Below are 15951 nucleotides of genomic sequence, written 5' to 3' on the forward strand. Positions count from 1 at the left end.
GGGATGTCCCTGGCTGGCTGTGCCCCTCTTCAAATGAAGGCAGCCCTTCCCTAAGCTCCAGAGTGAAGGGGGTGGCTACTCGCTCCCCACCAGCCTCTGTGGGTACGAGACACTCCTAGTGGCTACCCTCCACCTTTGGAATCCTGGCTCAAATTTTCTCCAATTTTTCTAATTTGAGGGTGTTATCTGTTTCCTGCTACAATACACTTCCCCAGTCTCACACTTCTAACCAAATGCACAGAAGAAAACATATCCTTCTAAGCGTCATTTTCTAGAATTTGAATATCACTCTTTGGGAAAATTTGCAGCAATTTAGAAGTTTGCCTTGGGCTTCCCTGGTGGCGCAGTGGTTGAGAGTCCGCCTGCCAATGCAGGGGACACGGATTCGTGCCCCAGGCCGGGAAGATCCCACATGCCGGGGAGCGGCTAGGCCCATGAAGCCATGGCCGCTGAGCCTGCGGGTCCGGAGCCTGTGCTCCGCAACAGGAGAGGCCACAACAGAGAGAGGCCCGCGTACCGCAAAAAAAAAAAAAAGTTTGCCTTTAAGTCGTGAAGAATTTTAGAATTATATATTCTACCTTTAAGCCTGAATTGTTTCTAAACGTTTAACCAAAAAGATACATATGCAATGCTTAGCCTTGAAAGTGAAAAAAATGACATTTCCTCTAAAACTATGGACATTTAATCCTGGAAGTATCCTCACTTGGGTATTATGATTCCTCCATTGGTATTTTGGCATATCAGTGCCACCTGCTGGAAAGTTAATACAATTAGGTCTTCTAAATCCCAAAACGGTTATCTTTTGCAGGGGCAGTAGGGAGTAAATGTACTCTTTAAGGAAAAAAGCCTTATTTTTAAACACACAGCTGCTTAACTTCCACACCATTATCAATACAAACCCCAGTTAATTGCAAAGCACTAAAATAAAATCTAAAACTAACAATTTAAAAAAAACCCAAACATCTCTTTCTATTGGTATATCTCTGTTGTTCTGCTCTGTGTATGAAGTTCAACATGCCTCACTTGTCTCAGCATCATCTGGACTCTTAAACCAAGATCTATATGTGAAATACATATGCTTAGATGTAATATATACTACACATATTTAAAGAAAATATATACATTTGTTTTAGTATATGACAAAGTTTTAGTTGTGAAGTGAGTAAAAGTAGACAGATGTAGGACCGGATCTTTCTGCAGTGCTTTTACCATCTCTAAGTGGCAACTGAAACAGACATAGTAGATAAACAACATGACGCATGTTAACTGTTAAATTTTCTTATAATAAAAATTGCACAAATATTCTAAGTGATAATATAGAAACGTAAACGATTGCTTAACTGATTTTAATAACATGACATAAAGCCCCTACACTTGATATAATTGTTATGCAAAATACATAGATGAATACTGTCTTCTTTTAAAAATATAAAATAAATAAGCAAGACAGGTGAAAATAGGCGTTTCCATTAAATAAATGAAAATTTTAAAAAAAGTTTTGCTTTCCATATCATTTGAAGAAGGGAAATTATCATTTTAAACAATATTCAAGTTTATTAAACAAATTTAAAAAGTATTATAAAATGTTTAACTTTCATCAGCTTCAAGGTTTATGTTACTCCCAAATTTTGCATATAGCTGAACTTTCAAATCTGCTAACACCCGCTGAATTGATTCCACTCTGGATTCTAAGGCATCAATTTCTTCTTGCAAATTTTTCTGGAAAAAAAAATTAGTTTAAATTAATTCTCTTCAGTTGGATGATTTCTGAGCATCTGTGGATGAAATAATATTGGGGAAAAATTTTAGGTCAAAAACTTTCTAAACTTGGACAGGCAGCTAAATAACACTGATAATTAAATCTAAACCAAAAGTCTGAATGTGGGGCATTTTTCATTCATGATCTATATTTGCTTATTATAGAATAAATCAAGCTTTTCTCAGTTTTGGCTGACTTAAAAAACAGAATAAAATAAAAGAAAATTAATTCCTAAATTATCATATCCTAATAAAGAAAGAATGACATTCAAACATTTACGGTAAACAGTTTACCATGGGCCTGGTTTCTGACACAGCCTTTTCCAACTTCCCACAAAAATAACTATGGAACTAGAGGAAATGATAAAAATTCACACACTCACCAATAATTAAAAGTAACAACTTATTGTCAAAACCTGGCAGAGGGCTTCCCTGGTGGCGCAGTGGTTGAGAGTCCGCCTGCCGATGCAGGGGACACGGGTTCGTGCCCGGTCCGGGAAGATCCCACATGCCACGGAGCAGCTCGGCCTGTGAGCCATGGCCGCGAAGCCTGCATGTCCGGAGCCTGTGCTCCGCAACGGGAGAGGTCACAACGGTGAGAGGCCCGCGTACCGCAAAAAAAAAACCCAAAAAACCTGGCAGAAATTTCCCTAACTACGAGGCCCCTGGAGTTAGACTTTGAAAGAGCAGTAATGAGAGCCTCATTTATGAAAGAGCAGTTTTGCCACACAAAATGCATGGAATGTCAGAAATTCCTTCCTGGCCAGGATCAAAAGGATTTTTCCTAAACATGACAAAGAAAAAAATGGAATCACACAAATAATATATGTACCCATTAATATCAGGAACAAAAGAAGAATGCCTAGTATTGACAACGTTATTAGTTTACAAATATGGCCAGTGGTTCTCAAAGGGTGGCCCCCAGATCACCTGGAAGCTTGTGAGAAATATGAATTCCAGGGCTCCACTCCAGGCCTCCTGAATTAGAAGTTATTGGGGTTGGGCTCAATAATCTGAATTTTTAACAAGCCCAAATGTTGTCAGTGAATCCATACTCTCACCCAGGAATTACACTTCTCTGATTATTTCCTTAAAAGAACTTTCTACATGTGAACAAAGGTTTAGGTTTAAGAAGGCTCACCACAATATTCCTATAGAAAAACAGCAAAAACAAGTTAATGTAACAACAGGAGGACAGTGGGCTGAATCAATGTCCACCAACATGACATTGAACAGTCATCAAAATTGATGTTTTTAAAGCACGTGTAGCTGGCCTAGAACAGGCTCCCAGTGAAGATCTGCTGGATAAATGAACATTAAATGGAACAAGATAATACCCAACTAGGACATTAAGTGACCAAAACGTGAAGCAAAAATACACAGAGAAAGAGGAGGAGAGAACATAAAAGAAATACATGAAAATGTTCATTATGGATGATTATCTCTGGGTAGTGGGATTACGGGTGACTTTTCTACTTTATAATATTCTGTACTTTCTAAATACTATTAACTTAGAACACAGGTTCTGGAGGCAAAGAGGATTCCCTTTGTCATTTTGAGGAAGTCCCATGACCTCTCTAAGCCTCGATTCTTCTTCAGCTCTCAATTGGGATTCCCAGTATTATCCCGTAGAGTCATCGTTAGGATTAAACAAAATCATGCTTACAAAACATTCAGAGCAGGCCTGGGACATTGTAAGAATGCATGAAATATTAGCTATCATCCCTTATTCTCCATTACACCTAAAATTACACATTCTATTTTATAATGACATAAATCCTACTTTAAGGCTTAGACTTCATCACCCAGGGAGAGACTCCAACATACCTTTGCTTCTTCTAACATTTCTTGTGTTTCTTCTTGAGAATGGCTAATGAAAACATCACCAATCTGATAAGGTATCATTAAGCAGTCGTCGTCTGCAAGCATGATATCCTCACAAGCATCTTCTAAATTCTGGAGTTGTTTCTGTAAATACAAAAGTGAATGGCAATGAAGAATGTATTCAAAATTCCCTAATAGAGGCTAAAAGCCAATTTTAATTTGGGGACCTCAACTCTTTGAGGGACTCTTTCACACAGGTATCATCACATTAAAATAAGTTTCTTACATTTTTAGATAGCATTTCATAAGGAAGCACATAGCTCACTAACACACTGTCCTTTAGATAGTTCCAGATTGCTATAAGCCCCCTGCGGCGGACAGTGGAGGTATCCATGGCCACTCAAAATGTCTCCTACTTTGTTTCCCACCTTGTGACTTCTGCCTTCTTATAGTAGAATAAAAACACGAACACAAACACAAACCTGCATTTCTCAGCTTTGCTTGATGATAGGATGAAAGCAAATAATAACATAAATTCCACTAATCAAAGACACCTGAACTGGACTTCAACCCAGGAGAGCTGCATGAGAAGAGGCTGGGCACAAGCCTCTGACACACAGGCTTGGGCACGGCAGCAGCCCAGTGTTCCGAGGACTGACGGGCAGCATCCCCATGGTGGAGGGGGCAGCTGGCTCTGGGATCAGTGGCGACAACAGCAGCTCCATCACCAGCCAAGTTCTCTGGTTCTGGGACCTGCTCCTAGACCCTCAGCCGAGGGTCACACCCCTCAACAATCTGTACGCTATCTCACCTCCCTTAAACAACGTCTTCCTTCTTAAACTCACTAGAGTGTATTTTGTCATCTACAACAAAGAGCCCAGACAGATATAATCACATATTACTGAATTTAGTTTTAAAAAGCTATAGCATGAAGAACTTTTATTTTTCTTAAATAAGATCTGTATTTTCAATACCTTTTTTACTTCTATTTCTTCCTTCAGCTCTGTGATTCTACTTGTATTCCGTGCAAATTTGTTTATCTTTTGTTGATCTTCAAAAGTAACGTTGACATCTTCTGCAGCCTGAAAAAACATATACACTGTTTTGTAGAGTTAATTTTAATGGAGAAGTTATAGGTTAGCTTTTAATATAACTCTGAAATAGCCCAATAAACTACTTGCCCTCAGAGTCCAGAATCACGAGAGGTTCAGAATATCACAAACACAGGCCTTACTAAGTTTCTGCTCCACAAGCTTAAGATTTGTTCATAAATCTATAACCTCTTCTGATATGCTATGGAGTAATGCCTAACGTGCAAAAACACTTCAAATATAAATAACAATTAAGAATAAGTCCTGAATCGACACAGAGCAAAACTGCACTACCTTTAAAACTATTTTCCACCAGCCTCCACAGCTGAGGGTTGTACCAGAAAATCAGAAACAGGGAAGAAATCTTGAGAGAAACTCTCCAGGGACTGCAGGCTTTGTAATAAGGAAGTGACAAGAACAGGAGTGTACCCATTTCTGGAGATAAATATAACTCAATTCAAACTCTTTTGAGCTGTATGGCACAAAATAAAAACCCAAGGAAAAAAAAAAAGAATAAGTCCTGAATCAAGTCAGTCAACTTTTGGCCTAGAGCAGAATTTTTTAAGATAGCCCAGGGAACAAAAGTGATGTGATAATTAATTTTGGTAAATGCCTCAGACTAGTTTATTCTCTCAGAGTTAAAACTTGCTTAAGTTTATTGAGGCTATCAGAAGTCTGTTTCTATAATTTTTAATCTAACTGATACACTGGCTTGAGGGTCACTATGCATTTCAGTGACTATATTCTACACACACACATTAAAAATTACATTTAATGCAGAACTTGTTTATGTGTCTTAATTATGAATAAGGTGTAATTCACTGTAAAATGATAAAAATTGAATATTTTTAACTGTGATTAAATTTGTAAATAAAATTAGACTACTTAGACAACAAAGTATCTATGAAACCATATAACAGCTAACATTTACTGAGCATTTATTATGTACCAAGAACTTTCTAAGTACTTTATTATCTCTGCTAATCCTCCAATCAGTCTTATTAAGTAGGATCATTAGTACCACTGTTCTACCGATGGAGAAAGCATGGAGAGGTTAAATAATTTGCCCAAAGCCACATAGCAAGTAAGTGGTAAAGCTCGGTTTCAACCCAGGTAATCTGGCTCGCGTCCAGACAGGTCCATGAGCTCTTGGAAATTAAAGGCAAAAGTGTGTGTGTGTGTGTGTGTGTGTGTGTGTGTGTATGTGTGCGCGCGTGCGCGTGCGTGTGTTTATACACGCAATCATGTATACCTGGAAGAGGAGGAGGAAGTCCTTGGTTTTAATCAGATTCTCAAAGGGGCACTTTTTTTTTTTTTGGTTCCTTCCCCTTTTCATTTTTTTTTAAATTTTATATTGGAATATAGTTGATTAACAAGGGACTATATATTTTTTAAACATTTTTTTAAAAATAACAGACTTCCTTAGAGTTTCCCCTCATTTACAGAAGAGGAACATGGGCACTTGATGATAATTTAAAGCAGGAAAGAGACAGATATAGCTTCAACAAGGACTATTTAGGGCTCTTTTGCCAATAACAGTAATGGTTCATAGCAACCACACCCCATCCTTTCACCCGGTCTCTCTTGACAATTGACTTTTATTTCCTTTATTTGAGGCAACCTGTTGTCTCAAGCAGTACGGAGCTTGGTGATCGGAATATAAATGCAGACACCTAGAATTCAGCCTTCCTCTGACCCAGGCTCTCATCACCCAATACACACGCATCAGCCCCATCATCAGACACCCAGCAGTTATCTTGAAAAAAATCCTTTACAGTGGGATATACGTATAGCTTTGAATGTTCACCCTGGTGCATAATTTTTACAAATATGGAAGCTGGGAAACACTGAGCTATGCTACAGAAGCCAAAGCAAAGTCCATATGCAGATATGTTGGCATTCAAGTCATTTGCCTGCACAAGAAGTCTCAACTCTCTAAGCCAACAGGGAATAGAGAATTCTAGAGTTCCTGCTCCTGCAGAATTCAAATATTGAGTCCTTGAAAGCCTGAATATGTATTTACAGATGCACTTGTCATGGTGAGGCTTTACTGGGGTAATCCCCATGAAAGCACCCAGCACAGGGCTGAAACACAACTGAGGCTTAATCCATTGTTTCTGAGCTTGAATCTAAATCATGTTCCATCAGACTCACCGACACAGGGTTTCTGAAAAGTTGTGGAGAGTCTGGCCACCTGCCTTCTACCTTTCCAAAGCAGGCGTTTCCTGCTGTAGCCTCACCAAACGGCAGCCCCCAGCACACGCTGGACCCTGGAGTTCATTTCCTTAATGGTGGTTTTCTCCCTGGGGTTAAGGACTCAAGTCGGGGTTTGAGGCAAACACACGCGCTGGTTAAACCGCGTGCCACCCAGGGGAGGGCTGTTTACTGTGGAAAGTGAGAAGTCAGCACCCTCCCTGATTACAGCGGTGGCTTCCGTTTTAATCTCACTGATCTAGAAACACTCCTATGTTGCTGGAAGCTCCATTTGGCAGGGAGGGAGTAATTCTAAACGGGGAGTGCACCGACTGTCAGAGGTCCATTTACCCCTGAAACTATGCAAAATGCTGTGGATTATATGTGCATTCTTCTGGAAGGGTCTTCATGGCTTTCATCAGATTCTTAAAGGGACCCACACCCCCAAAGGTTAGGAGAGAAGCCCGATGTAGTTAGTACCGCTCACGAAGCCAAAATAACTCAAGGAGGAAGGAGTTACTTAGTAGTACCAGAGTGGTGGAAAGAGTAAGAATGGATTCAAATCCAAGGAAGCAGGAACCTTAGGCAAATTGTTCAGTTCTCTGGAGCCCCCTCAGGTTTGTCATCTGTAAAATGCGGAAGCTATTCCCACCTTGCAGAGGGGATAAAATGAGCACCTGGCGTAGGGCCTGGAGATGGAGTCGCCTTTCAATAAACGACAGCTAAGTGCTTTATTTCCTGAATAACGTTTACCAAAAATCATTACAAAGAAGAACAGACTCAGACCCAGACCCAGAGGAAAATTCTGCTAGGCTTAAGAGAAATATGACTGCCCAAGATTCAAGGTGAAAGTTAAAATTCCCTGCGCTATGACTGCACCCTCATCTGGAGCATCAGCCCCTCACGGGATCCTGGGAGGAAAGCGACCCACCCTCAGTCATGCCCACACTGACTCTGGGTTTCACCAGCACAATCTGGGCCCACAGCAGGGTCCCTCAGGTTCTAAAGACCTAGGAGGAAGTTCCGGCCAATTGTAGTCTGCTTTTATTTTTGTTTTTTAAAGGTATCTACCCAGTTTCTACAATATAAAACTTTGCTTTGTATTTTTATTCACCTTCCCAGTGAACAGTCATTCATTTAATAATTACTTAGGGGGCTTCCCTGGTGGCGCAGTGGTTGAGAGTCCGCCTGCCGATGCAGGGGACACAGGTTCGTGCCCTGGTCCGGGAAGATCCCGCGTGCCGCGGAGCGGCTGGGCCCGTGAGCCATGGCCGCTGGGCCTTCGCGTCCGGAGCCTGCGCTCCGCAACGGGAGAGGCCACAACAGTGAGAGGCCCGCGTACCGCAAAAAAAAATTACTTAGTGTTTCGTATGTACGAGGTACTGTGAAAGGAGGATATTCATGAGTCCTCACCTCAAGAATACTGGCACACTTATATTCTAGTGGAAGAGGTGTGCAAAAAGTAAGCGTTTCTGCTAGATGGTGATACATGTGACAGTGAAAGCAAAACAGTTTAGGCGGTGGAAGTGTTGAGGGGCTGGGGACTGAAGGGAAGGCCAAAGGTGGCTTCTCTGAGGAAGAGTCATTTGTACTCAGGACGATAAACAGAAATCGGACTGCAGTACCTTTCATGGCCAAGAACCAGGTCTGAGAAAGCAGAACTCTGGAGATGACACGACTGAATCATCTCATCTTAACTTCTCACCAGAAAAAGTCATGACCCACTGGGAGGTAATGGGTTATAAAGCAATCCAGACTGCAAACAATTTTCCTTAAACTCCAAGGGCTATCCTGTGATATTTCACTCTCACACATCAGCATGCCTCTGTTTTCTCTTACAGTCGGCAGAGAAAAGAGGCACATGTCGCTAACCTATCAGAAATTGTCCACAGCACTGGAGACACCTACAGGAAGATGTTGCATCTATGAGAGTCTTATTAAGATAAAGAAGAAAATCTTATGTTTTGGCCGCCACCTACCCCTCTATAAGTTATTTTACCACCATGGTTCAGCCTGTCCCCTGCCCCGGTTCTCTGTCATCCTGGCCATCCTTTTATTGAATGCACGCAAGGCCTTTGCAGGAGGTACTCCAACTTTTTCTTCTGCTCCTCATGGAATCCTACAGATCACACCTTCTCAGGAAAGCTTTCTCTGACCTCAAAGCAGACCTTATTCCAGCCCTCATTTCACAAGCCCCTTTCTTCCATAGTTCTTATCGGAGTTGCAAATTTTACAGTTTTCTGTGTGACTATTGATTAACGCCTGCCTCTCCCCAAGAGTGTAAGTTCTACAATACTGTAAAGACAAGGGGATAAAAACCTCATTATTGTTCACCATTCTTATGTCGATCACCTAAAACTGAAATTGTGCCGTAGACCATGCTCAAAAAGTTTGTTAAATGAATGAAAGGAAAAAATGTTGATCAAGAATTTTGATCAGGGTTCAAACCATTCTTCCACCATTTCCTCAACGTTTACTTCATCTCTCTGTAGTTTCTACATCTGTCGAATGAGGGTGAACCACAACTAGTATCTTCCATGGAGTTAAAGGCTATACCTGACAGAGAGCCCAATATAAAAACAAAACAGAGGCCAAGTGAATCTCACATAGCTTCTGTCAATCATCATGGCCCTAAACCCAACTCTGGTACCTGATAAGAATTCGTGGATGACAGACCAGTAGAATGAGCAACTCACCCCGGTTTGCCTGGGGCTTTCCCAGTTTTAGCACTCCCTCCATCTCAGGCAAACCTGGATGGATTGGTCACCCTACAGCAAGTGCAGGAGGGCTTAGACTATGAGGTGCCCTTGAGCAGGAAAGCAATGGAAGCACATTCCCATGTGGTCTTAGAAGCGGAATGAAAGGAAACACACACAAGACCTACAGAGCAAATCCCTTCAGCCAGGGGACTCTCATCAGACAGCATGGAAGTTAAAAACACAGGCTCTGGAGGCAGAACATCTATGTTTATTTATCTAAATCCTAATTTGCCTCTGTGCTTCAGTTTCCTCATCTGTAAAATAAGGTTAAACATAACATCACCCTTAAAGGAGTGTAAGATTAAAATAAACAATGTATACAATGTGCTTAAACCGGTGCCCAGCACACAGTAAAGCCTCAATAAATATCAGATATTATTTCCTTGTCCCTCTCCATTTTCTTTCTATCTAGATTTCTTTAAGCATCTGGGTAGACTTAACAAATTATAAGCCCTGAAGACGCGTTCTGCTTGCTTAGTAGGATAAAAGGTGGGCTTTGGGAAAAACAAAATAACACCTGAGTTTGCACTCCACCTCTGCTTATTAGCTGAGTCACTTTGAAGCTGCTCACCGCTCTAAGTTTCTCCGTCTGTAAAGTGGGGGGAAAACGTGCCCTTGCTAAATTGCTGTAAGGATCCGTGATAATAATAAACGGACGGCTTCTGGGCCCCGGCTCATCGTCCATCCTCAATAACAGATGGTTTTAGCCTGGAGGGCGCAGGGGCACCGAGTGTAGAGTTGAGTGGTTCAGGGACCAGATAATCCGGGGATTGCGGGTTCCTGCTCTGCTCCTTACGACTGCGTGACCTTGGGCAGGTGACTCCACCTCTCTGGACCTCAGCTTCCTTGCCTACAAAGAAGGGTACCAGAGCGCCCACCCTTGTGAACTTTTAAGGGTTAAACGTGACGACCCAGGTAAAGTACCTGCGTTATGGCCAGCCGCAGTCAACCGGACCCTTAGGCTTCCCACACCCCAAGGACAAGGTCTGGGCAGCGGGATCCTCAGACTCTCCAGGATCATCCTCAGCTCCGCCAGAAGCGACGCAGAGTCCTCTAAGGGTCCCAGACCCCAAGACGCCGGGCGCGGGCAGGCCTCGCCCCGGGGCCGCCCTCAGGGTCGGGAGTCTCGGCCCCGAGCCCAGCGCCGGGCTTCAGAGCTGCGCGCCCCCAGCACCCCGCGGCCGGCCCCCTGCGGCCGACCCCCGCCCGCCGGCCGAGCATCCCGCAACCCGAGCGCCCCACTCACCGCCTTCTTCATGGTGGCCGCCATCTTGGGACTGGACTACGGCCCGAGGCGGGGAGGGCCGCTAAGGTGTGCCTCGGCCCCGCGCCCTCCCTCGCTCCCCGACGACGCAGGACTCCCGCCAAACACAAAGTGGTCTCTACTTTCCCTCTGACTGGACCTTCGATCAGTGATTCCTAAGGTCTGGGACTCGGGGAGGACATGTAACCTGGAAAGACTTGGTACGTGCCAATTAAAGGGACAGGCGACTCCCTGTGGGCCGACAGAAACTGGGGTGGGTGTGGCGAGCGGCCGCAGCTCCAGCAGCGGGCAGCAGGGGGCGCTCAGCGCGGCGGGGCCGCGAGCGAGCAGAAGGGCCGTTCCTTTCCACCCGTCCCACGAACCGTGGAAGAAATACACCTCCCTAAAAAAAGAGCTAAGAACGAATGACCTTGGCAATAGCGTGAGAGACGTATGTGCCCTGATAATTCAGATGATAAAAAGGAGGAAGTACTCCTAGTAGTTAATTTTTTTCAACAATATTATTCAGCAATTACTGTATACTCTGACACATGTGCCTCCCGATTCTTAATTTTTTTTGGTCTCAGGATCCCTTTACACTCTTAAAATTTTTTGAGAACCCTGAAGAATTTCTGTCCTATATTCTTCAACATTTATCATATTAGAAGCAAAATTTTTGAGTGTATTTATTAATTTAAAATAATTTAAAAATCCATTTCATGTTCTTGTAAGCAACATTTTAAAATTAAAGATAACCATATTTTCCAAGACCAAAAAAAATATTGAGAAGAATGGCAGTTTTACATTCTTGCAAATCTCTGTAATGTCTGGCTTAATGGAAGTTTGGATTCGCATACCTGCTTCTGCGTTCAACCTCTTGCAATACGTTGTTTAATTGCTATATATGAAGAAAATCTGATCTCACGTAGATATGTCGTTGGAAAAGAGAGGCCCTCGGGGATCCCCTGAATAGGTCTCAGGGACCCCAGGGATTTGAGAATTGCTCTGGACAAGCCTCCTTTCTCGAAGTCCCAATTTCCTCTTCGGGAATTGAGGATAAGGGGGCCTTATAGCAAGCACACCCTACCTTCTCTGCCACAGCCCTTAGCCCCACGTGGCATGGCCTGCTCCATCAGGGTCCCAGCTCCAGAATCCAAGCCCTTTGCATTAGGTCTTCCGTGTGCTCAGCTCATGTACACTCAATATATATTTGTTGAACGACAATGTTTTTTTCAGGGTTGGATCTTTTCACAGGATCTGGCCTAGAGTGGAATCTCCATCAATGACACTCATTCATTTAAAAGATCACTAACTAGCTAAATTTAAAGGCGCTGCAGAAACAGACAGTGGAGGGGGAGATAGAACACAAAAGGGCAAAATCATTGCAGATGGTGCCAAGCACCTGACGGGGGAAACAAATGAGGTGCCGAGACAGAGAAGAACAGAAAGGGGTGGTCCTGAGGGGCTCTTTGGAGGTGGCCGCTGAGTGAACAGAGAATGGGAGGAAGAGAGGAGAGGAGGGGTCTCTCATGGAGGAAGGAGCTTCCTGGGCTGGATCAGCAGCTCAAAGACGTTGTCTTCCTGTGTTCAGACTTCTTTAATAAAATACCACAGACCGGGTGGCTTATAAACAATGGAGATCTATCTCTCACAGTTCTGGAACCTGGAAGTCTGAGATCTGGGCAACAGCATGGTCACGTGTGGGCTGATTCACAGCCAGCACCTTCTGGCTGGGTCCTCACACGGAGGAAGGGGCGAGGGAGCTCTCTGGTGTCTCTTTTGTAAGAGCACTAAATCCCTCTCGTGAAAGCTCCACCCTCCTGAACTCCACACCTCCCAAAGGGCCCACCTCCTAATACATCACATTGGGCATTAGGATTTCAAGGTATGAATCTGGGGGGTGCAGAGAGACACAAGCATTCAGACCAAAGCAGAAGTTACGGCTCCCAGCTGGATATGCTGTCATCCTTGGCCTTCCCTTTATCATCACAAGACGGCTATTGCATCCGCAAGAGTCACGTCTTTATCCAAGAGGTGCACAAGCAGAGAGAAAAGGGGTCAGCATGCACCTCTCTGCTTATGCTTCCTCTGACTCGCTGTCCTGTGCTCTCTCACTCTTGCTCTCTCTCGCTCTCAAGGAGAAATGTATTTCCCAGAATCTCTTAGCCCCCTTGCCTTTATGTCTGTCTTACACCCGCCTCAATCACTGGCAAAAGCTACAGGATTAATGATTACCTTGAACAATGATGACTAATTCCTCGAGGCTGGACATATGGCTGCTGAAAAAGAAAACTAGGCTGGGTTTCTGGAAACAAGGAAGGGGAAGAAGGAGGTAAGGGTTGTTGGATGAACAGCCAGCAGAGTCCTCTTCTTGGGAGTTCAGTCAACAGACGGGGCTGTTCAAAGGGCTGGGCAGATAAGGAGAGCGTCATCTAACCTGGACAGACGGACAGTGGGCAGAACCGCCCCCAAACTTAGTGCTGAATTGGCTCCCTCTGGTTCCAAAGTCTTCTTTCTCACTCCATTTCCCGCCGTCCCTACCCCCGTGGCTTCCCAGCCCACAGCATCCTTTGAGCTAATCTCCTTTCCTGCAGGAAAACCAGTGCTGCAAGTACAAGTGGGGACTTTTCAAGTCTTCTGCTAAGCATCCTCTCATTCCGTAATATCGAGTATTTCCAACATTTGCTTCTGTTTTTTTTCTCCAGCTGGAGCGTGTCCGTACTTGTTTGGACTAACAAAAGAAAGAAGCCTGGGGTACAAATGAAAACAATAGGAGACTGCAGGTCAGGAAGGTAAAGCCCAATAAGCACTTGAAAATACTATCCCCAAGGGATGAATGAACACATTCCCTTATACCAGGTTGAAAAATGGCCACCCAGTGACTGGATGCAAGATATGGGTTGTTTTCGGTTGCTTTTTTTTTTTCTTTTTTTGACACATACAGTATTTTTTTTAATTGAACCAACATTTGAAACTTAGGAGATCTCACTCAATAATGTTAGAGTTTTTATAGAAACAGACTCACAGACTTAGAGAACGAACTTACGGTTACCAGGGGGGAAGGGTGGGGTGGAAGGGATAGATTGCGAGTTTGCGATTGACATGTACACACTGCTATATATATATTTATTTATTTATTTTATTTATTTATTTTTCGCTGCGTTGGGTCTTTTGCTACTGTGCGCGGGCTTTTCTCTGGTTGCAGCGAACGGGGCTACTCTTCGTTGCAGTGCGCGTGCTTCTCACTTAGTGGCTTCTCTTGTTATGGAGCACAGGCTCTAGGCGCGTGGTAATTGCAGCACGCGGGGTCAGTAGTTGTGGCACACAGGCTTAGGTGCTCCGTGGCATGTGGGATCTTCCCGGACCAGGGCTCGAACCCGTGTCCCCTGCATTGGCAGGTGGATTCTTAACCACTGCGCCACCAGGGAAACACCACACTGCTACAAAACGGATAACCAACAAGGACCTGTTGTATAGCACAGGGAACTCTGCTCAATATTATATAACAACCTAAATGGGAAAAGAATTTGAAAAAGAACAGATACATGTATATGTATAAATGAATCACTCTGCTGTACACCTGAAACTAACACAACATTGTTAATCAACTCTACTCCAATATAAAATAAAAAGTTTTAAAAAATAATAATAAATAGAGTTTTATTTTGCTTGAGCTTGTAAAAGCAGCATTCCGGTGACCTTCAGCCCCCATTCCTGTGTGCCAGCAGCTGCTGGTGCTGATTGGAAGTGGCCCATTTAGCTCACAGGCCCTCTCCAGGGTCCCCACAGGTCCCTACCTGCCTCATCTGTGTGCTTCCCTGTCAGGCCTTCCAGGTGTATGAACTTGGCTACCCCCAGGCTTCTGTTCTAACAGATCTAAATGAGGGGGTTTGTGCGTGCTTTTGTTTGAGACCTGTCCCATGCTAGATGCTACTGCAAAAAGAAAGCTGAGTCAAACAAGGTGCTTTGCAGCAGGGAGCTTACAGTTGGCCCACGTACATCGCCACAGATCAGAGCACCTGGGGCTGCAGCCCTGAGACCACGCTGAGGGTCCTGTGTCTGGCTGGGGCAACCAACGAAGCCTCTGGAACTGATCAGTAAGGGCAGGTGCTAGGCGGTGGGGCTACAGCACTGAAAAAAATAGACAAAATGCCCTGTTATATGCAGCTTACATTCTAGTGATGGGAGACAGACCGTACTCAAAATATATAAGTACGTTATACAGTATGTTAGAAGGTGCTATTCATGTGGTATTAATAGCTATAACAAGAACACATAAAATAATAATAAAAGACTACGTAACTACCAGTATGAAAACTCCATGAGGAAGATACAAGGATAGAAACGGCAAGTATGTTGGGGGGGGAAAACAAAAGACAAAAACCTCTATTTGAATTGACATGTAAGCTACAAAATTGTCCAGACACGTCCCAGCTTAATTTAGATTCTGTCACAAAGCGATAATGAGCTCATTTCATAGCCGTACGTGCATGAGTGCCCTCCAAAACCTGCAACATCCGTGCCAGGCTCCCGGTTCTAAGACTTCAAAGGGAAGTCTTGATGAGATGAGCCTTCCACGGGGAGCTCAAAGGGAAGTCTTGATGAGATGAGCCTTCCACGGGGAGCCGAGAGGAGTGAGAGGCAAAGAGAAGCCAACCTCTGTGATCACGTGGTAATTTACTCATTGCCTGCAGGGGGCGCCCGAGGATCGTGGTAGCCTTCCTCAGACCTGAGTCACTCAAGTCCACTTGGTAGTTTTATGCCAAAACACCAACAGAACTAATTTTTTTGTTAATTTAAACAAATAATCGCTCTTTAAAATTTAGAATAAATATATTTTAAAAGGGCATTTAAACATCTCTGACTTAAAATGAAAACCAGTTTCACCTGCTTAAAGGAGCAGATCTTAAGCAAATCTCCACTCTGGGAGGCTCGGAAGAAATTCTTTCAGCTGAGATTTGATCGAAGCTTGGAGAACTAGGGTTAGGGCTGCCTCGGGAGTGAGTGCCTCCTTAAATTCTCCACCTCTAGGCCTCTCGCATGCTTGGCCCTAATCCCTTGGGGAGGCAAGATGTCCGCCCCG

At 43.8% G+C, this 15951-nt stretch overlaps 1 protein-coding gene across 1 annotated transcript; it reads right to left on the reverse strand.

The window, feature by feature from the left end:
* Nucleotides 1-1330: 1330 nt before the first annotated feature.
* Nucleotides 1331-10933, reverse strand: PFDN4 (prefoldin subunit 4). The gene is made up of 4 exons (XM_029221300.1): nucleotides 10872-10933; nucleotides 4557-4664; nucleotides 3586-3726; nucleotides 1331-1719 (listed from the first exon to the last, which is right to left on the reverse strand). The coding sequence occupies exons 1-4, from the start codon at nucleotides 10893-10895 to the stop codon at nucleotides 1588-1590; spliced, it is 405 nt and encodes a 134-aa protein (XP_029077133.1). The 5' UTR covers nucleotides 10896-10933; the 3' UTR covers nucleotides 1331-1587.
* Nucleotides 10934-15951: the final 5018 nt, after the last annotated feature.

The sequence above is a fragment of the Monodon monoceros genome, unplaced genomic scaffold (genome assembly GCF_005190385.1).
Source record: "Monodon monoceros isolate NGI ecotype Baffin Bay Population unplaced genomic scaffold, NGI_Narwhal_1 Super_Scaffold_13, whole genome shotgun sequence".
NCBI classification, from domain to species: Eukaryota; Metazoa; Chordata; class Mammalia; order Artiodactyla; family Monodontidae; genus Monodon; species Monodon monoceros.

Excerpts from the sequence above, each read along its gene's own strand:
- PFDN4 (XM_029221300.1), bottom strand. The coding sequence starts at position 10,895 with ATGGCGGCCACCATGAAGAAGGCG. Across the intron at positions 4,665-10,871 it reads CGGCCACCATGAAGAAGGCG|GCTGCAGAAGATGTCAACGT; the intron begins GTGAGTGGGGCG and ends ATGTTTTTTCAG. Across the intron at positions 3,727-4,556 it reads AAGAAATAGAAGTAAAAAAG|AAACAACTCCAGAATTTAGA; the intron begins GTATTGAAAATA and ends TTGTATTTACAG.